The following is a 25,256-nucleotide window of genomic DNA, read 5'->3' on the forward strand; positions in this document are numbered from 1 at the left end:
ATGCACGCGGGTGTCGCTGGTCTGGTGGACCAGGCTGGTGACTGCAAATATTTCAGCCATGTCTCGCTGATATATGAGCTGAGTCCTTTGTAGCGTTGTCATTGCGAGACACTGCGATGACATGCCTTCCAGTCATCCATTACAGTCGAGGCTGAAGCATCTCGTGTAACAGTCGCAGCTGGGATGGTGGGATCAATTCTGAGGGATCATGGGATACCGGCAGACTTATGCTGAGATGATCGCACAGATGATCTGTTCACACAGACAAATAAGGTGTGCTGTCAGCAGTCGCAGGCTGCATATGGGCAACTCAGGACTACATCCTCCAAGATATGTTTACAGCAGAGTCCGAGTCAGTCAGTGATGCGTCAGGAGGCCCAGGTTTGATATGCGATGATGAGTTTAGCACAAATCATGCTAACTTTGATCACTTCTCTCAGAGGAGATGCGACTGTATGAGACGAGCGGTTAAATCTAAGTGATGAGACATGCCGATGCTTGAAATCAAAACTTTAATCGAAACATACTGTTGAATATGAGCTTCCTCACTGCATGAAGAGTGACTTTTATCAAAGTGAAATATTGAGGTGTTTCAAGGAATAAAACTCATAATTCAATATTTACATTGCCACTCCTTGTTTGTATGAAGTCTTATTTGGAGCTTTCAAACGTTCAAATCCAAGGTTGGTCAGAGAATATGCAGTTCTTGTGTGTTATAATTGCGCCATCTAGTGGTCAGCAGATACCAATACTCAATGAGCCAAGTGGGCTTCAGTACTGCAGAAGAAAAAGTGTGAGACAAGTGGTGATTCTAGATTTGAATGGGTGGAAACTGGGTTCGGGTTGGACGTAATATAGACATTTAAAAAAAGTACTAATGACATGTAATTGTAAAAATAGGTGTCTAATAAGGATTACGTCCATGATTACACCGGTTTATCTTAGGGAAATTAGACTATAATTGCAAAGTTAATTTTGTGTTGGTTATTGCGTCACTCATAATGTATCAACTGAAAGGTCTGAAGCATTTCTGGAATTTTAATTATGATCTGTTTGAAGAACAGAAAAAGGAATTTGATGCTTGGAAATATTCCAATAGTTTCTCTTTCAGATTTTCATGACTTTAAACTTCAAATGATAAAGATTATTTGAAGATATTATGTATTTTAGGTACTGTACATGAATAATAAATGTGAAATTTTCTGTCTGAATTTAATTAGAATGACCATTTTTATCTTATTGTAATTATTTTAGATGTACTAAAAAAAGAAACCTTTTTCTCCCCCGTATTTTCCACAATGAGGATAAATGAACAATATATATATATAATATATATAATGGAATATTTTTTTGTCTGATATAATATGCCTCCAGCTAACTTTTGGCTTCTATACATGTATCACATTAAAATAAATAAATATAGTGTATTTTTTTTTTTTTTTAATCTTCCAAATGTATCTGCAGTTTTATCTTTTTTTTTGGACCTTTCTTTATCCTTACTTTAGTCCTGCCCTGTCTCTCTCCGGTTCCCTTCCACTTGCTGATTGGTGTTTGTGGTGTGTTTGTCTCTGTTCACATACACATAATGATTTGTTGCATGTTGTCTGTCCTTCCACCACACACTGCCCTGTCCTCTGTCCTCCGTCCTTCTGTCTTTACACTATTCCACACACTTTGCAATACAACTGATAAACACACTGAGTCTGCAGAAGCTGAAGTGAAGTGGTGAAGCGTTTACCTTTACAAACTTGTTCTGAATATGTTAGCAAACATATATCTGTTATATAAAAGTGAAGTTTATATGCATTTTACTCACCGTATTCATAATTAGCTAACCAAACCAACATTGTCAGCTGTAACACATATCACGTCACACTGTGTCTTCCTCTTATTTTCCTCGATGCAGCTGGTGCTGTGTGCTAAGTGTACACAGTGGCTAGAAGTGGTGTAGCTCTGGAGACAGACCTGAGGGCATTAATCATGAATGCCAGCCTCTCACTTTATCTGTGTGATCATTAGGCCACACGTTAGCGTGATGATCACTCTCTGAAATGAGCTCCTGGAGCCGGCTTCCATTATTCATATCTACAGGAGCAACAGTCGGTCCCACTATTCTTGGAAATGAGACTTAACGGGGAAGGTTGTGGCTCTGTACTCCTGATATGTCACTGAGTGGCAAGTTGTTGTCAGTAGTCTTCATTCCCTTCAGTGCATCGCTGATATTTGCACAGTTAACCCCAGGGGAGATGAGATGTATTCCTCACTAGAATAGTGAGGAGGGAGCAGTCTCCTCTGATGGGACAGTATGCACATGTTTGTTTGATAGAAATATTTTAGCTGATAAAGAAAAATATACATGAAGTCATCCTATTGATGTTTATGTGCTGTGCTGTTGGCACGGCAACTGAGGTGAGCAAGTTAACCAGCGACAGCCAGCCTACGTGGAGCTCTTGGTCGTTATTAACTAAAAACAATAAATGAAAACTGAAAGAAAGTGGAATTATATAAAACTGCATCGTTCATCCATTCATCGTTTTACGAAACCAGTGAACCTGGTCGTCTGCACCTGGGATGTGCAGTAGCACATTTTCACATCCTTGGGCACTATAGGGTTATAGGTTACCTTAAAACTAGAGGAAATTGGAATACGTAACTAATGTATGCATGAAGAGAAGATGCAAACAAAGAAAGGCTTCATCAAGAGAGGAACTGGACATATTTTTTTCTGGGAAACAAGAGTGCCGTGCGCTACACCAGTACATGGCCCATATATTGCACCTTTAGGGTAAAACATGTCATTTGATAGACTGACCTTTAATTCAGGTTGTATAACTAAGCTTAAAGGAAAACTGTGACTCTGCAAATGCTAACCCATGTCACAGTTTTGCCTCAGGCTGTTACATTGTGAAAGTTACATAGAGGATAGTACGTCCATCGTAATTATCGTTCTCCATTCTGTTTTCACAGGTTCATCTTAAATTAGTTATAAGCAAAGAACTTTCAATCTGGTTGTTGAATTTGTTGTGGTCTGGAATAAATCCAAACATCCACGTTGATGTATTGCCATAATGCTAAATATTCCCCTCTGAGTACATGTTAATGGGGAGTTCCATGTAGCATATATATTCACCCAAAGGAGTTCTCGGATTAGCAAAAATAAATGCTTCTAAAGTGTCGTCTGCATGTCGCAAGAATATAAACATCTCAGTTCATGTCCCCTGTCACCGGAGTAAGCACAGGTAACGAGCTGACAACATGTGGACGGTGGTGGTGTCATGGCTTGGTGATCACATGATTAATCTCTGAAGGCTGCTCATCCACTTCTTCAACACACACATATAAAAACATTGACTTGGTCCTTATATACTGTATGATGTAAGTTTTTCAACAGTATGGTAGTCTGTTTCTAATAGGTACAATTCACTGTATGCCCTTCACGAGAAAAAAGAAAGAAAGGAGCCCGAACATGATGAGAAATTCAGTATCAATAAACGCCACGCACAATGCCAAAGGTGCTCTTTTGAACGTTGTTCTTTCCCTTAGAAGGGATGAGGGTAACCTATTGGAGACGGCAAAAATCAATTGTACCCTACTGAATTGCAGAGGCCTGTGCTGTCTGTATCAGTGATCAATGTACTAATGGTCACTATGTCTCAGGAGACCAAAATGTCAACGCTGCAAAGTCGGGGGGGGCAGCTTCATTTGCTGAGCACTTATTTATGGGGAAACAATTAAATGTGCAGTTATTATTATTATTATTATTATTATTATTATTATTATTATTATTATTATTATTATTATTATTATTATTATTATTATTATTATTATTATTATTATTATTATTGTTGTTGTTGTTGTTGTTGTTGTTGTTGTAGTAAGTAAATAATCTGCATTAGTTGTTTTGCAAAAAAAAAAAAAAAAAAAACACCCAGAGAAACAAAACTAGAAACATGTTTCGGTTTAGATTGAAAGTGACAGAGAGACTGACAGGGATTCCCTTGGCATTCATGAGCACAGCAAAGCCAACAAACTGAAGCCCTCAGTGCCAACAAGCGGCATCCGTTTCATCGCTTGTATAATCTGCTCTTCTGTGATCGAGCGAGATGTATTTTGGGTTCACAGGTCTCCTAATTAAAGGTGCTCTGTTCTCTGACAGAAAGGACTATTATCTCTGCGGCGTGTGAATGAATCAGCTGCAGTGCATAATAACACAAAGAGTCCATTCCTCCCTGGCTTTGTGGCAATCAAATGGAAATGTGTGACAATCTGCTGCAAAGTTACAGAGTGTTCAGAACATGCTGTTCTCCCTCCACTACCTCCTGCCGTTCTACCAACCTGCACATTCTCAGCAAAATGTGTATTTTAATAGCAGACGGAAGACTTTTTTGTTTTTGTTTGGGTTTTTTTTTTTTTTGCCACCTTTATTTTAATTTAGCCAATTTGGCTTTTAGATGGAAGGAAGAATAGCGACCGCTAATCATTTTGAGTCGTAACATATAATCACATGACATTTGTAATAACAGTATAGTATTGAAATTATAAGGCAGTAGTGAGCATCAACACCAGTTGCAATGCAGAAGGTTCGATAGATGCCTCCCAGGTTGAGGAAGATTATTTAAAGGTCTGCATCAGGAAAGCAGTGATTATCTGGACTTCATTCATACTGATGCAATTAGTCCCTTTTAGCATTAAATGAGATGTGGTCCATTCCTGCGTTTGGTATTTCAATGGTGTAATTTTCTGATTGGATAGTTAGTTTGGTAAATGATTTTACACACATCACATCTCATTCTTTCTGCCAGGAGAGTTCGTGAATACAGTGAATATCAATAATTACCACTGAATGAAGCACCGCCACCTCAGTACTATTCAAGCTCACCCTAATTTCACACTTAAATGGAGGTCAAATCAAGACCAATTCACAATAAATGAGCAGCAAGAGAGAATTAAACCCTATTTATTATTCCTTACGGGCTTTTCTGCAACAGGAACCATCAGCCCTGTCCACCTCTCCTTTTATCTCTCCCACTTGCTTTTGAATGCTGTTTAACAAAAGGCTTCCATCTCTGCTGCTCCAGAAATGATTAGTCTTTGTTGTTTTGCCCACGCAAGCTGTAGTCTGGACAAAAAAAAAAAGAGGGGGAGAGAAGAGAGGGAGAACGACGTCAGTGTTGTAAAGCATGCCCTCTGTGAACCTTTAAAGTGGAAATGAATAGAATGTATTTTTACAGTGGCGACGTCAGCAAGTGAACATAATACAATTGACCAGAAAATAACTGAGAAAATTAAAATCTAATTCATCACAGATTACTTCTGTTATTATGGTCATTGTTTGTTTTTGTGCCCGTGTGTTTGCTTTATAGGATCACAAACCACAATCAATGCAGGCCATTTGCCTTTTTGTATATCTTTACCAATTATAGCAAACATCGCTAAAATACATTACATATGAATTTTATTCATTTAAGTTTTTTCTAAATGGAGGCAAGGGTTCCACAATTACTTTTGGATTCCAGAATATTTTTGAGACGTTTCAAGACGTCCATCATCAATCTAAATGTGTTAGTTATGATCTGATCTCCAGTGTGTGATCTTACATCAGGGGTTTTGGGAGGATGGGCCACTCTTAGATCTTACATCACAGACAGTTTCACACACTTAGTCAGGTAATTTACTGTCACCAAACAACAGTGTGTCCACAGAAAACATGAGCCCCTGACATTGTGGCTATGAGGCAGGAAAGCTACCCACTAATTCACTGAGCTGCATCTGTTGCAGACACAATAAAAAACAAAACTCAACTTCTCATCATCACTAAGTGTTGGCTAATCGAAAAAGTAGGAGTTTTCTCCTAAACTCCATCAAACATGAAAAGGCAAGAACACTCACAACAACTTCTTCTTCTCAGGGTGATGCGTGCCTGCTGTGGTTCAACACGGATGCTCTCAGGTTGTCCATACACGTGACGGTCGAGTAGAGCATCAAGCCTTTCTCCCTGGGAGATGAGATCTGGGGCAGCACAACGAAAACATTGTAGTGTGGTAATCGACCCAATCAGCCCATTTAGTGGGGAAAAAGTGGCATGCGTCCATGCTGTGTAATCCGGTAAAACGCAAATATAAATAAATAAATAAATAAAGAGGGCTTGTTGTTCCATTTTTGTACATTTCCCTAACTGTCTGACATATTGTTTTCCAGGCCACGGCTCTCCCACAAACCTCTGTTTTCACCCTCAGCGAGTACAACACGTTCTCATTGACCTAAGCTGACATAAACAACGAGGAGATCTGGCATGAGCCCACTGCAACGGGATCTGATGTTAGCGGTTATCATGGAGGCTTTGCAAGAATGTGGAAATGTATGTACTGAGAGTGAAAAGGGGTTCTGAAGCAGTATTAAGCTGCTGACCGAAAAAAAAAAAAAACAGGAGAAGAAAAAAAGTATTTTTCTCAGTAACTTGCATTTAAGTTACCCAATAACTTATAACATGTTTTTCTCTGCACCTACAGAGGGCAGCAGTCTTGCATCTGAAGTCATGAAATTGAATCATTGTTGGCAGGAGTGATATGCAAGGCTTTTTTTTTTCCAGTAGAGTTTGCATGTTCTCCCCGAGCCTGTGTGGGAGCCAGTTTCATCCCACACTCCAAATACTAGGTGAGAATGTGAGTGTGTGTGGACGTCCTTGTCTCTGTATGTGGTGGACTGGCACCTTGTACATGGAGTACGCTGCCCTTATGTGCTTTGTGAAACAATGCTGGATAAAACCATATAGAAGATGGCTTTAAGGATTGGTGTATGTGTAGTTTCTTTAGTCGAGGCCAGAGAGAAAGAACATAAAGCTTTCTTCAGTTACTTGGAACTTCACAAGTGGATTTAACCGAGATATAGTTGCTTCTTACACTTTCCTGACAAAAGTTCCACACGGGCAAAAGCGGCCTTTCTCTGGACCACAGGGTGGATTTTTTGTTCCGCTCAATAAATGTTCCCCTTTCTGGTCTCACCATTCCTGAGAAATGTGAAGCGATACCAATTTACTTCAACCATGCTGCAGAACTAAAGTACTGGAAATGACACTCCTACAATGAATCTTATTCTACTCACAGGAAGTAAGCTCACTCCGAGTGCTCCCTGTCAAGTCACCCTGTAATCGGTCTAAATATGATATATATGAGCCGGCGCCCCTCACTTTGTAGCTCTTTGATGCAGTACTGAGACCGACAATGGGCCATTTTATAAATTATTTTCAGTCATACACATCATCATAACGGTTTTTCTTTCTCATTTAATTAGAAATCATTGATGATTTTTTTCCAATCAACATGAAGTGAGTGGACAAAGATAATATATGCACTGCAATTCTGCTCAATTGAACCATGATTAAACTGGAGAATGTAATAAGTGGTGTAGTGGTTAGCACTCTCACCTCACAGCGAGAGGATTCCTGAGTTCAGGTTGAGGGCAGCTTTTTAATAGAAGTTTGAATCCTTGGTTCAGTTTTTACTTGTATCACACCAATTTACAAATTTAGATCATTGAGAAAAAATCTACATTTCAACCAGACCAAGCTTTGGCTTTGTGTGTGTGAATTTGCTCTCAGTTGCTCAAAGTTTAATTGATGATTCTGAATTGATCATGTGTGAATGTTAGTGCATGTTAATGTCTGTGCACAATGAAACAATCTCAAAGCCATTTTTTTTCTTTTTGCATCAAACAAATATAACCACATTTATTTTGAAAGTATAAAATTTCACACTATAAAGGCCACTTTTCAGGGTAAAATGACAACCTTTGTTTCTAAGATTTACACAGACAAAATATCTTGTCCCTCTCTGCTGGTCGAACATACGCGCTGTCCAGTTCTGTGGCAAAATAAAATAGTAAAATGTTCTACTCCACCACAGAAAGTAGTTGGCAAGATCTGAATAATTTACTTGATACAGGAAAATGGCAGGAGAGCGAGAATTCCTGATTTGTACATCCCACAGAGGAGCAGGTATACTAAACGATTCTCTCTTTATTGAACCGGCTTACAGGCACAGCTTGACATTACAGGCACTGTTCGCCTTCTACTGGGAGACTGAACAAAAAAAAAAAAAAAAAAAAAAAGGGGAAGAAAGAAATTTGCAGTTGACATTCTTTACAAGGACACCAGTCAGGCCACAGGAGCATCCCCAGCGAGAGAGAGAGAGAGAGAGAGAGAGAGAGAGAGAGAGAGAGAGAGAGAGAGAGAGCATCCTCTGTTTGTACACATGAATCGACTTGCACTGTGGACCCGGCTGTCGGAGACCGCCGGGCTCAACCGCGCATCTGGTGAGGTGTCCAGACTTTGAGTCTAGTGTTCACATTCCTACTAACTAACCGTGACGTGGTGCTCGCTGAGGTAGAACAGTTGTACCAGAAAAGACTTATTTATAAAGAATACAAATGAGTAACAGTCACATCGATAAACCTAAAAAGTGGAGTCAATGGGAGGTGGTGGAGGTGGAGGAGGCCAACGTCACATTTCACTCACGTTTTGTTTTTGTTTTTTTTCTACTTTTTTTCTTTTTCTCCAGCGCATCAATATGTAGACCACCGACATGTCTGAGGATCCTTCCTTCCAGCGCAAACTTCTCCTGCAGCTCTTTCCCTTTCAGGCATAATGGCAGTTTCACAGATACTCAAACCGTGTTGTTACATCTACAAGCCAGTGGGAACAAATCAGTTGTGAAAATACTTGCTCTGGTTATCTCGCCATGTGAAATCTATCCTTCCAACTCTCACACATGCTATTCCAAGAGTGCAAACAAACAAAACAAAAAAAAAAGTTTAAAAAAAAAGAAAGAAAAAAAATAAGGATAAGTCAACAGAAGGGAAGTAAAGCAGACACTTGTCATGTCAGAGAGGGCACGTTGCCAGACAGAGAGTACAACATGTTCGTCGACACTCCTTCCCCCACTGGAGGGGAATCGGTGACATCCCTTTTAAAAAAGGCTCCCGTCGCTCCTGAAAGGCTGGAATGAGCAAAGCAAACTGACTGGCTGCCCCGGCAGGGTGGACAAGGCGAGGCTGGGCCGTGTGCTGCTGAAGAGCCGGACAGCCCGCCCTCTTGCGTGGACTAGGACCAGCTGCTGTCCATCAAACCCCCAGTCCCCCGCCGCGTGATGATGCTGTCTGTCGATTTAAGGAGCCTCTCTAGACAGGGGGCGTTAATCTTGCCCGGCGGAGGGCCGCGGGGCGCCGAGTCAGTCTTAGTGTTGCCGTCTGTGCTGGAGGACACGGCGCTGTCCTGCGTTAGGTCTCTGTCTCTGGGGGGCAGCAGGTGCCTGGGACCAGCCTGGGCCTGCTCTGCTGTGAGGGAGCAGATGGGTGATGTGTGGAGCCACTTCAGGTTATTGGCGGAGTACGCTCCAGGAGGAGTGAGGTCCGTGACTCTCAGGGCATTGGCGCCGGCCGGAGGGTCACTGGCAGGGACGGGGCTCGCCGCTGCAGCAATGGTCACTGGAGATAGCTGCAGGAAATGAACAAAAATGTAAAAAAAAATCAATTAACACTCATTCCAAGATTTATTTTGCCAATTCTTTGGTCATAAAATCAAACTGAATCAAGCCAATGTGTGAGTGCTTCAGGCTTTCGATATCTAACAGTTGCTCAGTATTACTGTGTGTTTGACAGTACAGAGCAGCTCATGTTACAGATGAGAGACACACTGGTGAATCTTGTACAAGTCCCTGAGGCGACCACGGCCACGGGTATAACTGCAAAACGTCATTTCTCTGCTTGCTGATAGTATTTGAAGTTCGTAGATATCACAAACAGTTTAAAGATGAAGCTTTCCGGCTGTAGCATGCCATCTATAATCAGCTTCTTATAAGGCTTTTTGTTTCAGTCTGTAAAAAATAGGCCATATAGATAAAGAAATTCCCAAGATAAGTGATCTGAAAAAGTATCTTGTTATTTTTAATAGGCGAGACAGATTTTTTTTTTTTTGCTTTTGCCACATGTTGGCATGAAAACTAAAAACCAACATTGACACATGGTATGGCCATGAAAGTACGCAAGAAGAATTCTTACAAATACAGAAAAAGCCCATTTTGTTCTGTTCATTAGACAAATGTCCAATTCGTTCCAGACATATTTCACACTTAAGTCAGCTCCTTGTTGTTGACCTTACAGCAATTTATTTTTAATTTCAATGTAATAGAGAAGTATTTTTGGATAACTGTGCTTTAATTACAAATACTTTACTTATATTTGACTAGGATTGACAAGTCATATACTGTAAAAAATAAAATAAAAATGCTATTGTATACAAATGATAGAATATTAGAATCTTTTCTGGATTTAACAACTAACACGGTTGTTCCTCTGATTGAGACCTTCCTGTAAAACGTGCTTTGATCTGATGCATTCATAAAACATCTACATTTGAAACACAAAATCCTGCTAACTGCAATGCAATATAACATTGAAAGGATAAAAACGAGGCCATTTGAAACAAAGCATGAAAATCGCTTGTGTGTACTTTTAATCTCTTTATTTCTCTTGTTAATGTTCAGTACTTAATGTTCAGTATTCTTTTCACCTCTGAATGCACTTTACTGTTGACTTTTCATCATTTCATTTGCTGCTTTCATATTTTCCTCTTTCCTCATTTTTATTCACTTCAGTTATTATCCTTCATTTGTTTGTTTGTGCTGCAAAATTAAACTTGGCTTGACTTCAAAGACTCTAACAAAGGAAGGTGCCACGCTAAGCAACTTTCAAATTATGATGGCAATTAAAATTCTTTATTCAGATTAAACATATTGACTAAAGCAGTAAAGTTTACAGCCTAAACACTTACAAATTGAGTTACACCCTCTCTGGAGTCAATTAAAAAAAAAAAAGGAACATGAAATTCCTGTTTATAAGAGGGTGTGTCACGATGAGCCACAGAAATATATCCTCACCAATTAAACGTGAAAGAATGTTCTAGTGTATTCTGACCCCTCTTATCCCCGCAGGGACACTCCTCCAAAATTACCTTTTCTCCTCTGTCATTGTTCTTAGCGAACCTGAGACTCCAGTAATACCTTGCGCAAAAATAGCTTTTAATCCTCCTTTCCCAGTCCCGGACTTGTGATTAAATAATAATAGATATTTTAGTCGCTCTTTCACCGTGTCGTCACCATATGTTCTTGGCAGCAGGCCTTGCCTGACTGAGAAGCTCTTACACAACAGTTCTGTTTTGTTTTGTTTTTCTTCTCTACACTCTTACCTTCAGTTTCTTGGTGGGAATAGCTTCTTCTGTGTGTGTGACATCAAGCTGGCCCTGGACTTTTACATTGGGGAACCAGCTCTTCAGCATTTCCTCCATTTTCAGAATGATATTAATATACTTCCCCCTGAAAAATGAAAGAAACAAGCAAAGAGGAACATTTATTCAGCCTGCTCATGCACGGATCTCGAGTAAATCTACCAAAAATCTTGCCAGCGGTTTCTATGAAATCTTATCTCTCCATTAAACGTGCACAGGAAATACGCAATCTTGAACAGCGAGTGAACACGCGCTCTCACTCTGCTAAGCCTGCACTCCATGAGAGGGAGGGAAAATTGTGGTAAGTACATTTCTCACATGTTTGGAGCTCACACGTGGCCTGATGTATAATAGCCCTGCTCGCCGCTAAATATAAACACCAAAGCCACAACGCTGTCTCCAGCAGCGTCATTGTGAAAATAAACTGGCTGAAGCAGTTTTCTGTGGAGGTGGGCGCAGTCAGCGTCCCATTAACTCCCACTCGTACAAAACCAGATGGCCGGCGGGGGATTAGCCGGTGTCATATGATCAGGACTTTCTTGCTGCATTTCATTCAGAGCATGTTAAATTCATGTGAAAGATTATCCACGACAGTGACTGCTAAAAAAGTCACTTTGATCCTATCTGCCATTGTGTCGCTGCAGGGGCCGCCAGCTGGCAACACGGCGCAGGCACGGGGAGGGAGGGGTGTCGTCCACCTTCCAGCCTCTGCCCCGGCTGTCTGCAGGGAGGCAGCCACACCCACTCTTTGTCTCCCATATGAAGGAAGCAGCTGGTGGGTGAGGGCTCCAATTAGTCTGTGCCAGACTCAGCAGCAGTTTGTCTTACATCTTATACCTTGACGCAAAGCCGCACAGCCCCAGCGGAACACTATGGCCAGTGTAGAGAGCACCTTGCACACGAAGCGTGCAATTAAGTAAACTTAATTCTGCCAAACTGCACGTGAACGCCACCGTACACCTCGGACAGTTTGTTCAATTTAGCACTCCAATGACTGCGCTTGCCGTCTGCTCGCTCTGCTCACAGAAGAGCGAACGGTCCCCCTCCCCCTACTTGTTCGGAATGGAGTTTTACTGCCATTTGATGTTAATTAGTGACTCAAGTTACTACCAAACATGACGGTGTCAAAATACTCATGCATAAGATAAATCGGCACCAACCATCATTAAACACAGCTTTTTATGAGGTATTTATTCAAATAAGGACCTCACGAGTAACGTGCACACCCCTGAAAATTTTTGTTCCGATAGGATTTTGTAAAGTAAGGTTCACAGACAGCTGAACAATATGAGCAAGATTAATTTTTCGCATCCGATAATGCAAGAAAAATAAAATCCGTTTTAATTTGCACATACAAAGAATGACATAAAGGGAAAAAGGCTGCAGTTTCCAACTGTAAAACAGCAAAATGATCACATTACAGGGACAAGGACTTTCTCCTCTAAAGGGGTAATATCATACTCCATTATACCGTCTGGCTAGAGGAGAGCTAATCAAGCAGACACAAGTGTGCAGCTCCCACAGTGGAGCCTGATACATTTTTAACAAGATGCCCAGCTATAGTGAGACTCACCCATCTCTGCAGTAAATTTATCCTGAACGTGTGTGTGTGTGTGTGTGTGTGGTGGTGGGGGGGGGGGGGGGGGGGGAGTAACCTGCTGTGAGCCATGTGTCAGAAACAAAATGGAGACCACTTTGACCTGCTGATAGTGAAGCACATTTAAAGCACTTGTAATTCCCTGCTGGAAGATGGATTTTAGTGGAGATTCAAATCCTGGTTTGCAACCGCACTTGACAGGAGCATTTAGAACGCCGGCTCTTTCTGCCTGGATGGCGCACAGATAGCATGTGCCTCAACATTTATTTGCATTCACATTAGCGACACCGCCACATAGGAAAATACGTCAATAAATATTAAGTGTTGACCAGTATGACCCTCTTGAGTGTTGGTAGTATGAAGGTCCAGTCTGAAGGCACACATTTGAATTGATTCTTTAGTTTTACTGGCATTGAAGCAGCACTTTGCAAGAAAAATTGGCGCCAGAGGTGCACTGGTAACAGACGTCATGTGTGGGAATATTATGATCAGCCTAAACGCTGAAACCAATTATTAGAGAAAGAAAAACAACGCTTTAGCTTGGACACAAAGTCCTGTAAAGACAGACAACAGTAATTTGCGAGGAGACCACACTGCTGACTTGTGAGACGGGAATATGAAGAGGCAGTGTTGTCTGACGTCACTGCTGGGAGAATTAAAATATATTCAACAGTTTGTTCTTTTTACCCCCCCATGGAATGTAGACGGGTCATTCAACCTTTAGCAAGGTCAACCAAGACGATACGATACTGGTGGAAAAGGGGGAGGAAACGGTATGTGGGTCACACTGAGGACACTTACCCCATGTAGGGGTTCTGCAGGACACCCATGATTCTCTGGATCCTGTCCATGGCTACACTCTCTTGGAAACTGCTGAGTCCTGGAAGAGAAGAAAGTTGCCGCATGAGCCACACGAGCCGCGGTGACAGCAGGTCTGAGTCTGTACAGCAGATGGGTTGTGTGATATGTGTGTGTGTGTGTGTGTGTGCGCGTACACACACACACACACACACACACACACACACACACACACACACACACACACACACACACACACACACACACACACACACACACACACACACACACACACACACACACACACACACACACACACACACACACACACACACACACACACACACACACACACACACACGAGTGAGGAACAGGCTCCAGTTTGAGTGGCCAGGAAGTGTTAGGTCACCCGAGGTCCGGGTTAGAACAAGATTACAAACTAAGCAGTTTCAGAGCTTATCATAACATTAGGTTATCTTCCAAAGAGCCTTTACAATACATCTCTGACAGCTACAAACAGCAGCTGCTTTGCAGGAGATGTGTGTGTGTGTGTCTGTGTGTGTGGGGGGGGGGAGGTACAGTTTGTTCCCACTCACTACCATCAGGAAGGATTTTTTTTAAGAAGGCCAAACTGTGACATTTTCTTCCTCGCAAAGTGAAAAAGAAAAAAAAAGTGATTTTACCGCTCAAAAAGGACTTTCAAAACAGTGCAGGCAGTAAGTCAACTTTCACCCAATACAGGCTCTTTCATAAAAAATACACACACACACAGGAATAGTTGTGATTACTTGATAGTCCTACAACAATACAGGTTTCAGACATCTCACTCTCAAATCTCAGGAACACATATTCTACAAAGATTGGCACGCTGTCTATGCACTCTATTGTTTTTGTCCGTCTCCAAAAAAAAAAAAAAACCCAAAGGAGGACACAAAGAGGCTCCTTCAGGAAATACTTGTGTTAAACAGCGCTGATATGTTGAGATTCAAAACAAAAGGCACCAAATGACTGACTTACTTTCTTTGTATCGCCCTGAACGAAGGCCATTCAAGATTGATGACAGTGGATGAATGTAGCATTGTAGCTCCATACACTGGAAAGAATTTGAAAAAAAAAATGCACGTATACATTTTAGGTCAATGAGTAAAACAGCTTCAAACAACCGATTCTGAATTTGTTAAAAATGTTGATTAAGCCCGACATGAGGTTACTGATTTACAACAGGATGACTCGAGTTTTTCAGAAAAGCATGATGAATACTCTTTACATAGAAATTGGGGGAGGGGAGTCTTTACTGGAAATGATATGACGGAAGCACCCTGCAAAAAAGCAGCAGGGGAGTCGAACTAGGGGATAGGGCATGCTCCAGCTTGGCTCATAGTGTCAACCACCCCATGTGAAAAAAAACAAACAAAAAAAAACGGACACGAGTCAGAGAGGAGCTCACCTTTCTGCTGAATAGCCGGTCTCTCTCCGACGCGTTGAGCTGCCGTTCCCTGCACTCCTCTTCCTCTGAGCCGTGCGGTCTCTTCAGTGCTTGCTGGGCGTTTTTGCCATTCAGCTTTCCTCCTTGCTGCGGTTTACGCAGTCCAGTCGCGCTTCCTCGGTCCCACGTCTCCGTGCAGCCGGGAGATCCCTGGCTGGAGCTCTCGCTCCAGTCGCCGTCGCCGTCGTCGTCGTCATTCAGCTCGCTGCGCCGGCGGCCGGCGGAGAGGCCCAGGTGAGGAGGCGCGCTGGGGGATGGCGAAGCCTCGGCCTGGCTGCGCTTGCCGGAACAGTCGAACTCCTGTTCGCTCTCCTCATTGTCACTCGCCAGCCAGTCAATGGAGTTGTCCGAATCTGTAGCAGACATCCTCAGCTGCAGGTTCTAACTAGCACTGACCATCACTGACCTGGCAGAGAAGAAGACAGACAAGGTTACTGATGAAACAATGCAACTCCCAGGTTTCATCAGTGATGACGATTAGAAACAGGAGGCACGAGGTTACATGTTGAAACCTTGTAATCATAAAACCTCACTGAATGATCCTCATACAAGCGTTCCCCAAAATGTGACCTTCAACCACTTTGTGACTCCCAACATTCATGTTGCACATGCCTCGTATTCATTTCATTTACGACTTCCTGGTGTTTTGCATATTAGAACAAGGTATTGCTTTTGGCTGTGAGGATCCATTAAAATGTGATCTTAAAGTGCAATATCTGGTAAATTATTATTATATTGTTTGTTATGGTAACTGTTAAACTGATTCGTTTCCCTTTCTCTCAAACAAAGTCGATTTTAATTGCGTTTTAGTAAAATGCGAACATTTCAACCCTTCAATTGTTTTTTTTTTTCTTTTCAAAAATCTAAAGGAATAACAATAATCCTCAGAAATGGCACTCCCCTGACCCACAGATATTTCCAGCAAAGGAGCCCACTTTGCAGCTCTCTGGCACCCCCAAGAGGGGGGTTCGCCCCTCTGAAAACCACTGTCCTAGAGCAAAACCTGCAGGTTTGCCTGAAAAAAAAAAAAAATCCTTCCAGAAAGTAGACATGAAATGAAGGCAGAGAGGCAGCAGAGCCCTCCGAGCAGATGGTGGCGGCGAGGCCATAGTTGTTGAGACCACAACAACCTGTTTGTTTTGCAGATGCAACACCTGAGCCAGTAAACACAGGCCAACCACCATCAAACACAAACACGGAGCGGCCCTGCACCGTCCTCAAAACACTCGGGCTTAACGGATCTTTATCTGTCTGGTATTATTGTCAAAAAAAATAAATAAATAAATTGTCGACATTTTCAGTGGCCAGGCACAGTATTTTCCTCACCGGCCTGCCAGCTGCTACCACCACCATTCATAAACATTGTTAGCTTGTTTATTCAGCCAGGGCAGGGGTCTGCCACCATGGCGACCAGCGCCTCAATGGACTGCAGGCCTCCTATCGACACAAGTGACACTTGTGGGCTTGGGTGGGGGGGGGGGGGGGGGGGGGGGGAAAGAAAAGATTTTACAAAATGGGAGACTGGCACCGTTTGTTCACAATGGAAGATCGCCTGGTCAATGAAAACTCCTCTTCACAGATGCTGAATTGCTTTGAGACTATTGACGGTGTTTTGTCTGCAATTCGTGCATAAAGGAAGTCCGATCAGCATTTATTTCAGGAGGGTGATTCTTTTGGGGGGTTTGAAGGGTTCACTGCTGCCATGTCTCTTGTTTCCAAAGAGATTTGATGGCAGAAGAGTTAATTGCTCCCCTGTTCTTTGTCTCAGGATGACCACCTCTGATCTTATTGTTACAGAGGAGGGTGGAGCAAACACACAAGAAAACACATAAATAAGTTAAGACTTCAATTCTGAATGTTGTGGGGTTTTTTTTTGTGGTTTACATTTAGCTCAAGGCAGATGTTGAACATTACACAAAGAATTTGATTTTTTTTTTTTCAAGGATTAACCTTTTGTCTCAAACACCGAGATGTGTGCATAACCTTTTTGAATTATGCAGAACAGTTTTATACTGGAACACACTTCCCAGAAGAAAATAATCTTTGTCAAATATTTTTTCTAAAGAAGCCAAATTAATAAAAGCGTCTTGTCACTCTGCTTCCTCTAACATGAAATAAGACAATTCTGCTGAGAAAATCAATCAAATGAGTGCCAGAACTTGTTCCTTCAATGTTCTTATCCTTTTTTTCGAAACATACACAGACCACGTTTGTCCAAATATTAAATTATCTCAGGCCTTTAACACACTTCACAGGCCTACAGTCGTTTCTGATTTTAAATCCAATACCCACTGGGTATGTTGATGATAGCTTTAGCATTATACGTGAGCATTTTATGTTTTTCACTTATTCCAAATCTTTCATATGTTTATTTTGCGTCTTCTATATCAAATATAGGCTGAGAAGTGATGCTGCAGTTTCCTCGAATATAACAATACGATCTCTTGAATCTGAATCAGAGAAATGTGTGTTTTTAGGAATATAGAAAATAAATAAACTAGTCTGTGTCCTTTCCTCCCCACCTACCTGTGTAGGTGGGGCACCTAACTAGAGATGACAAACACACACTGATCTTTTAATTATGAGATTATTCCTTCGTCCCAAAAGAGGAAATCATTCCGGTCCAAGGGAAGGATTAAAAAAAAAAAAAAAGAAGAAGAAGAGGAAAACACGCGGAGGTGAAAGATGTGATGTATCCGCGTACCCGCAGGTTTCAGATGAGTTGAGTAACAGACACAATAGACTTCTTCATCAGTCAATAGTAAATTTGGCATCACGCACACTTCAGATTATATAAAGAAAGAAACGCACATGGGATTAGGAGTCGAACGCACAAACTGTACCAATAGAGAAATCTTCAATACAAGAGACAGACTGTTTAGGTTTTTTTTTTTCTTATTCTTTTTTTTTTTTTTTTCGATCACCACGTCTTTGTGAAATTCCTCTGGATGATTGTTTTAAATTAAGATAATCTCAGGTGTTTCATCCTCACACAAACAAACAATGCGTCTATTAGAGGAGGGGGGTGGGGGGGTCTGGCTCTTCTAAAGGAGGGCGGAGGTTTGCCTACCTTCCCCGGGTTGCGGTGTCCTTTGTTCAGCGGTATATCCAGCAGGACTGTCGGGCAGAGAGCAGCTGATGTGCTGGACGTGCGGCTTGTGAGCGAGGAGGCAGAACAGTCAGTGATCGGGCCCGTGTTGCTTCTCCCAAGGCAACGTGTCTGGGAGGGCGGGACCAGCGCGGAGCCGCGCTCCCATTGGCTGCTGCCGCGAGCCGCGGAGGGCCAATCAACGTCGTGGCTCGGTGCAGCCGCGGAGCAATAGGCGCGGCCGGTTTACATGTATGCAAATGACATGGAAATAACACAACACGTGGACACGCGGATCGGTTTCATTTCAGCAGCTGGGCGAAAAGTCAACCCAGGGCTTGCTTTGGTCATTCTGCTCTGGCATTCTTCCCCATTATATCATCTGGACGGTGATGCCTGACTTCAGGCATGTCAGCCAGCTGAGCGCGCACGGTTCGAGGCGCACTCAGCAATTTCAGCAACAACTGTGGTTGTTCAACGACCAGGTTCCTCTCAAGACACTCAAGCAGATCCGATTTAAAGTCAGATTATCTGGTCAGGTGGTCCGGATAATAATTTTTCGGCAAAGTACATGTACTGTTGTTGGAAAAAGGACTTTGACCAATTGTATATATATTGATAGTTCTTAATATTTAAATGTATGTTCATGCTAAATGTCTACACAGTGTTTTTCTTTTTACCTGTATAATCATTTGTGTCCAGGGAGAAAAATATAGTGGATTTAAGTTTTCAAATCACTTTATTAATAACCTTGGTGGATTATTTCTGTACAGTTAGTCAATCTTGTTCACGGATAACCTCAAAAACACATACTGTATATGGAGCTGTTGTGGTTTAGCACCTGGGAGCTGTGAAGAGCTTTGCTCAGGGACCCACAGTCATAACATGTCAATAGTGGAGTTCAAACCAGAAACCATCTGGTCACGAGTTTGCCTCTAACCTCTAGGCTACCACAACCCTGTCTTTCCATTTCAGAAGGGCCTTTCCCAGTGAGGGTGATACATACTAGTGACTAGCACTTTCAGCTCACAATGAGAGAGACCTTTTTCTTTGGAGTTGCCTCGTGTGTGGCCGTGATTGTGTCTTCCACAGTCCAAAACGCATATTATTTGAATTGATGACTGTAAATTGAACTATGTGTGTGAATGTATGTGATTGTCTCTCTGTATCTGTCCTTTGATGGGCTGGAAACTTGTTCAGTTTTAGATTCATAGAATTCCAAGGGTGGCATGATGGGGTGGTTCTTTGTGACGTTGCTCCACAAGTGGACAAATTGGATTATGGGCTAGAGCTTTCTTGCGCAATTTGAATGAACGTACGTTACGTCAAAAACTGATCAAAATTGTTCATGGGTTTGAGTGTTTGCACGGGTGATCGTGTGTTACCCTGGGTTCACTCTGTAATGACAGCAATAGCTGGGATTGTCAAATACATCAATCTTACGTCAATTTTTACAAACCTACCCTGGCTTCCATTCAAGACTGAGTTGATGTGCACATTGTGTTCACTCTGCAGCCATTTTTTTTTTTTTTTTATTGTTGTGTTTTTTTTAGGCATTGTGACGGTAAAGGCTTGATGACTCACAAGACCTCTGTTTGACTGCCTGAGAGGGTGGGATTAGGAGCGCTCCGTCAGAGGCTGGACAAGAATCCTGAGCCTGGAGCCAGTGAGTCACGAACTCTCTTCACAGCAAACTTGGATCACGTGCATATGGGAGACACCCACTCCCAATACACAACCAGCTCAGTATTGACAGTGAGGACAAACAGGATCTAAAACGGCACATTTATGCACCAGAGCGAGTCAGTCACATGTGACAAAAACACCCTGTGAGATACTTACTGAGCCAAAGAAGGTTTCAATGGCTGGGTGCAAATGTGTCTGAAATGAAATGCTCAACATCTTGGACTGTCCACAGCACTTTCTATAATGGGACTGGACCATGGTAATTAGATCCTCAAGGCAATTTTGTGGGTAAGTGATCATAGAGGAGGATATGGGGTTACTTTATGTGCTGCAGTCAAAACGAGGACCAGGCATGACCAGGGACGGAGCTGCCCTGTGTGTCCAGACAAGGAATTTACACTCCACTACTTAATTGCACCCTACTGAGGAAATACACTCCACAAATACCAGAGCACCCGTAAACCTGGTCGAGGTGACATGACACAGCCAGGCTCGAACGCTCAATTTTGAATGTTTTTTTTGTAAGATGCAGCAATCCTTTGAATATCTCATAAACAGTGTCATGTCATCCTGCTCCTCGGGTTCAGCTCCTTCGGTGACCCCAGACTTTGTGACGACATTGAACTTCCTACACATTTCCAGCAAACTCTCATTTCCTTTTTTGTTTGTCTTCAAGGCGACCATAGCACTGTGGAATACATCACATCTTCAAAGCACAGGAAACAGACATCGACATTTGTTTTAGGATCAAAGAGATATTTTGGGCACACACATTAAACAGTACACACACACAGTATACAATGAAGAGAAGCCGTGGCTCACATTTATATAAGTAACAGGTGCTCAATTGTCTTTTGCTGAAAGTGTTTAACCATGGATTATCCTGAATGTTTCACTAAATCTTCTGTGTGATCTCCAGGAATGTTTATATAACAATAATCCCTCTCCATTCAGCCGAGCGGCAATTTTGCAATTTGTCATTCGCATAAAGAACAACTGAAGCAATTTGCAGTCTTCTCACAAAAGGGTCCTCTTTTATCTGTGCATTCTCCTGTCAGGAGCTGAGTTGAGTCACACAACGCAAACTGGCACTGCGATTTTCAATTTGTCAGAGAGGCTGGCTCAGTCTGTATCCCACGGAGACTAGCTGTCTCCAGCTCTCATTCATAAAAAATAAAAGCCTACTCAGAGACTCACACCCACTTCATTATAGGGCGTACAGTGAACATCAGTCCTTCTCTTCAAGAAAAATCCAGCACGTGTGCGTGGGGTACCATCAGTGCCACACGTCACTCGATCGTCTGAGACAAACTAAGATGTTATGTGGTCTTTTAAGGGCTTCACACGTGTAAACTGTTTACAGTATTGCAGAATACGTTTTTAGTCTATCAAACTGTGTGACTTTTCGAAACATCTACTGGTCCACACTGGTGTGTGGGGCACAATTGCGTGGACTGATCATGTATGGACTTGCAACGGTGGCCAGATATTTATTTTTTTTAATTTGCGGGTGCTATGGGAGAGCTTGATCTTATAGTGTTGGTGCTGGGGAGTTTATTTTCTACTGTAACGCCGACAATATGCACATATTAACTTTAACACTAGAATGTCACTGATGGATCCTCAACAGCAGCAGGAAGCAAAAAACACAGCAAGTTTTCATTTGGGCCTCACACACAAAGACACTAACTCCTGCTGCCAGTAACCAAAACATCCACTGAAAGAAAAATGAGATGTTATAATAAAACGATATGTCGGTTGTTGTGGTTTAGAGCGAAGGCATCAGTGATTTTGTCACGTTTTTTTGTTGCAAAAAGTGCTCCATGTTCCATTACTATTAGTGAGTTACGCAGTCACCAGGAAAAATCCACTCGTAATAACAGGAAGTAGTACATTCAAAGGTTAGTACATCAGCTGTGCCGATTGGCTGAATCAGATTACACTGCTTTTTAGTTTAAAAAAAAAATACTTAAATACATTTATTCGTTAGCCATGCAACAAATTATAATCTTCACACATTAAAAAAAAAATCAAACCACTTTAAATAATATTTTTTGGGTCTGCTATGGGGGTTCTTTGGCTATCCTAGGGGGACCGGCAGCACCCCCAATCCCTCCCCTGGTGCCGCATATGACTCGCAAGTATGTTGCAAGGGGATATGGACATGCATGTGAGAGTGTTTGGGTGCAGCTGGTTGGAGAACATGTTTGTGTGAGTTTTGTTTTACTGGCATCTCTCCCCTGAGCTGTACATATGACTCAGCCTGGTGTACTCTGGATTCAGGCCTAACCTCCAGGTCTGGACCTAATGCCGTTGTGCAAAAGTGTGTGTGTGTGTGTGTGTGTGTGTGTGTGTGTGTGTGTGTGTGTGTGTGTGTGTGTGTGTGTGTGTGTGTGTGTGTGTGTGTGTGTGTGTGTGTGTGTGTGTGTGTGTGTGTGTGTGTGTTCTATATTGTGTGCATTACACACAATGTGTTTTGAAATTAGGCAAGGATGGAAGTACCACATTTACAAATACTCTCATTGACACAATTAAGTAATCTGTCTGTCTATCTATCTATCTATCTATCTATCTATCTATCTATCTATCTATCTATCTATCTATCTATCTATCTATCTATCTATCTCGACTGAGGCAAACGCTGCTCTCAACACTGTAATAAATTGTGGTTATGAATGTTCAACTCAGTACTTTTACTTGAGAATTTTTGTAATTTTTTTAGTGCGAAACGCACATTCCTTTATAGTTAAGTACATTTTTAGCAAAACAACAGTAGTTTCATCAGAGTGCCTCTTCTCAGCAGTTTCAGCTGGGCTCTCAACAGCACTATGAGCATCATGACTGCTCACCACTAATAACAGGAGCATTTCCCAGCCACGGGTTTCAGTTTGAGCTTGAGGGGAGGAGAAGTCCGACTGGAATGTTTACAACTGCGACAATAAAACCTGCTGCAGGCAAGACAAACATAAACACCAACATGTGAGCCATGACAGCGTGCCTCGGTTGTGGAGGACGCTCCCTGGTTGGACACAATAGATGTTGGTACATAATATTCTCTTCTTGCGGCAACTGATAGCCTCACAGGATTACATAATTATTTTCCGTGACGCCTGCAAAGCCTTGGACCAGCTGCTTGAAGTCACTTCTTATTTGATGAAATAAGGGTCTGTCTCTGTAAAGGATTAAAACCTGTGTGCTCATCAGTCGAGGTGAAACATAACTTTGTGAATTGGGTTTTAATTTCACGCTTCCACAGTAGAGAAAAACACTTGCTTCCATAATGACATCCACAGATGCTCCACATGACAAAATCAAAAACCTGGAAATCGCTGTAGATTTAATCTTAATCTGGACAGAGCTTTCCCCATGTCAGGACCCCGCGACTCTTGTTAATCTTGGTTAGAAAACGTGTCTTCCACTCCTCCAGATATGTCATTGTGTTACAGTAAACGCTAGTTCCGCAAGTTAACCCCACCCACTCACCAGAAATGTGACTGCATGCAGTGTGGGCACGCTGCAGCAGTGTGGGGGGGCGGCGGAGAGGCTGAGGGAGCAAATGCCAGCTGTACGTGCACCAATCGCATTGAGTGTTGGCGATCGAGGTTATGTAGTCGGAGGAGAAGTGATACACTAGTGCATTTTTGTGACTTTAAAGGGCTGGACTTCCGGAACAACCCCCCCCCATGCACCCTCTCTCTCCCTGTGCGACTTCTTCCCAGTCCAACTTCACTCAGTCACATGTGCTTCACCCAGAGAGGAAGCTCCCTGACCATTTTCCACACAGACAGTTCACATGCAGGCAGCAGAGAATGTCTGGCAGCGAATTACTGTCAAATCTTTTATGGCGGTGTGTGTGTGTGTGCGTGCGTGTGTGTGCGTGTTTATACTCTCTCTAATGTCTGAACGGCTGCCAGAGCAGCTCAAGCGACAGTGGGATATCTATCTGCAGGGCTGAATGTTACATGTGACTGGGGTATATTTTAACTAGGTTATGTAAGTGCTTCAGCCTGCGCTCTCCACGCACAGATGAGGAGGGCTACGCATGATGCAGAGGACTGTGAGCTCACCACAAGCATTGCCTTTGCAGCACATTGAATAATTCCTTCACTGGGCTGGAACTTGGGCCAATATGCACTTCATAGAGACACAGAAACAGGGCTGATTTCCACTTCAAGAAGCTCTTTTAGGAGTGTCTGTTGTGATTCATCATTGCAGCTTATCTTTGCCTTCAGCAAATATGTTGAGATCGATTCCAGATGATGTAACATTTTGAGTTTGTAGCAGCAGTATAAGATAATCTTCATGTGAAGGCTGGGGTTATGTAAGGGGATTTTCATGTGGACAAAAAGCAGAAGTCAGAAAAGTGAACCTGTTAACTGACAGTTGTACATGGACATTTAACCGTATTTGCCATGTCGTATGATACAAGCAGGTAATTGGGTAGAGATCGCACTTTTTTCTTTTTTTTTTTTTTGATAGGTTGACCAACCCTTTTTGTGAGACTCCCTGTGGAGAAATGGCTGATGAGATGGCTGACAACAGGCCAGTCGCCAAATTTATGTCTGATGTAGAGCTACCCACGCTCCCTCTGCTACCACTTTTATGGGATCATCATGTAGGCGTTTTAGTGTGAGATCCTATCTAGAAGTGATGTGATATGGACTGATAATTTCTTAGTAGGCAACCATCCAACCACACTAGGAGGGGAGCTGATGATTAGCGTTCTTTCTTCGCAATGAGTTTTGACCCAGAACTTCATCACAGGCCCGCTCTAACGTGGCGTGGACAGAGATTTGACGAGACTTTTTTTCATGATAAAACCCATTATTGTGTGGCCATTAGAATACACAAGCAAGATGATAGATATTTGTAATGTTCATTTATCAATCCATTTACTTACACTTGATTCATGTCATTAAAAAGATCTGACGTCAGTTAGCTAAATGTTTTTGATGGCTGTTATGGGGTATATTTTCAATACGAGGTTGATTAGATGAAGAATGACGAACCAAGGAAAAATTGATTTCGACGATATCAAAATATAAAATAGTTTGTTGAGGATGTTAATTCAGTGAACAGATGTCGTGCAGCCATCCATCGCTCCAGGTTGGGACTTCTTGGACATGAGGCCTGCCAGAACGAGTCTGGGCAGGCTGCCTGTCCATCATGGGGCATTAACAGACCCAATCCTCCACACCTGCCGTCAATGAGAAATCACCAGATGCCTAACAGCAGAACAATCATTCAATCAACTTTTGATTATAGAACATCTTCCTATAGCACAAAATGTTTAATGTGAAAAATATGTCATTCTTTGGATTGT

General features: G+C 42.2%; 1 protein-coding gene across 1 annotated transcript; it reads right to left on the bottom strand.

The window, feature by feature from the left end:
* Positions 1-7,699: 7,699 nt before the first annotated feature.
* Positions 7,700-18,351, bottom strand: ciartb (circadian associated repressor of transcription b). Its single transcript, XM_080505108.1, has 6 exons — positions 18,230-18,351; positions 15,121-15,565; positions 14,691-14,766; positions 13,677-13,755; positions 11,240-11,366; positions 7,700-9,490 (listed from the first exon to the last, which is right to left on the bottom strand). Exons 2-6 carry the CDS (start codon positions 15,523-15,525, stop codon positions 9,098-9,100), a joined length of 1,080 nt encoding a protein of 359 aa, XP_080361234.1. The 5' UTR covers positions 15,526-15,565; positions 18,230-18,351; the 3' UTR covers positions 7,700-9,097.
* Between the last annotated feature and the right edge of the window lie 6,905 nt (positions 18,352-25,256).

This window comes from Blennius ocellaris (genome assembly GCF_963422515.1).
Source record: "Blennius ocellaris genome assembly, chromosome: 11".
Lineage (NCBI taxonomy): Eukaryota > Metazoa > Chordata > Actinopteri > Blenniiformes > Blenniidae > Blennius > Blennius ocellaris.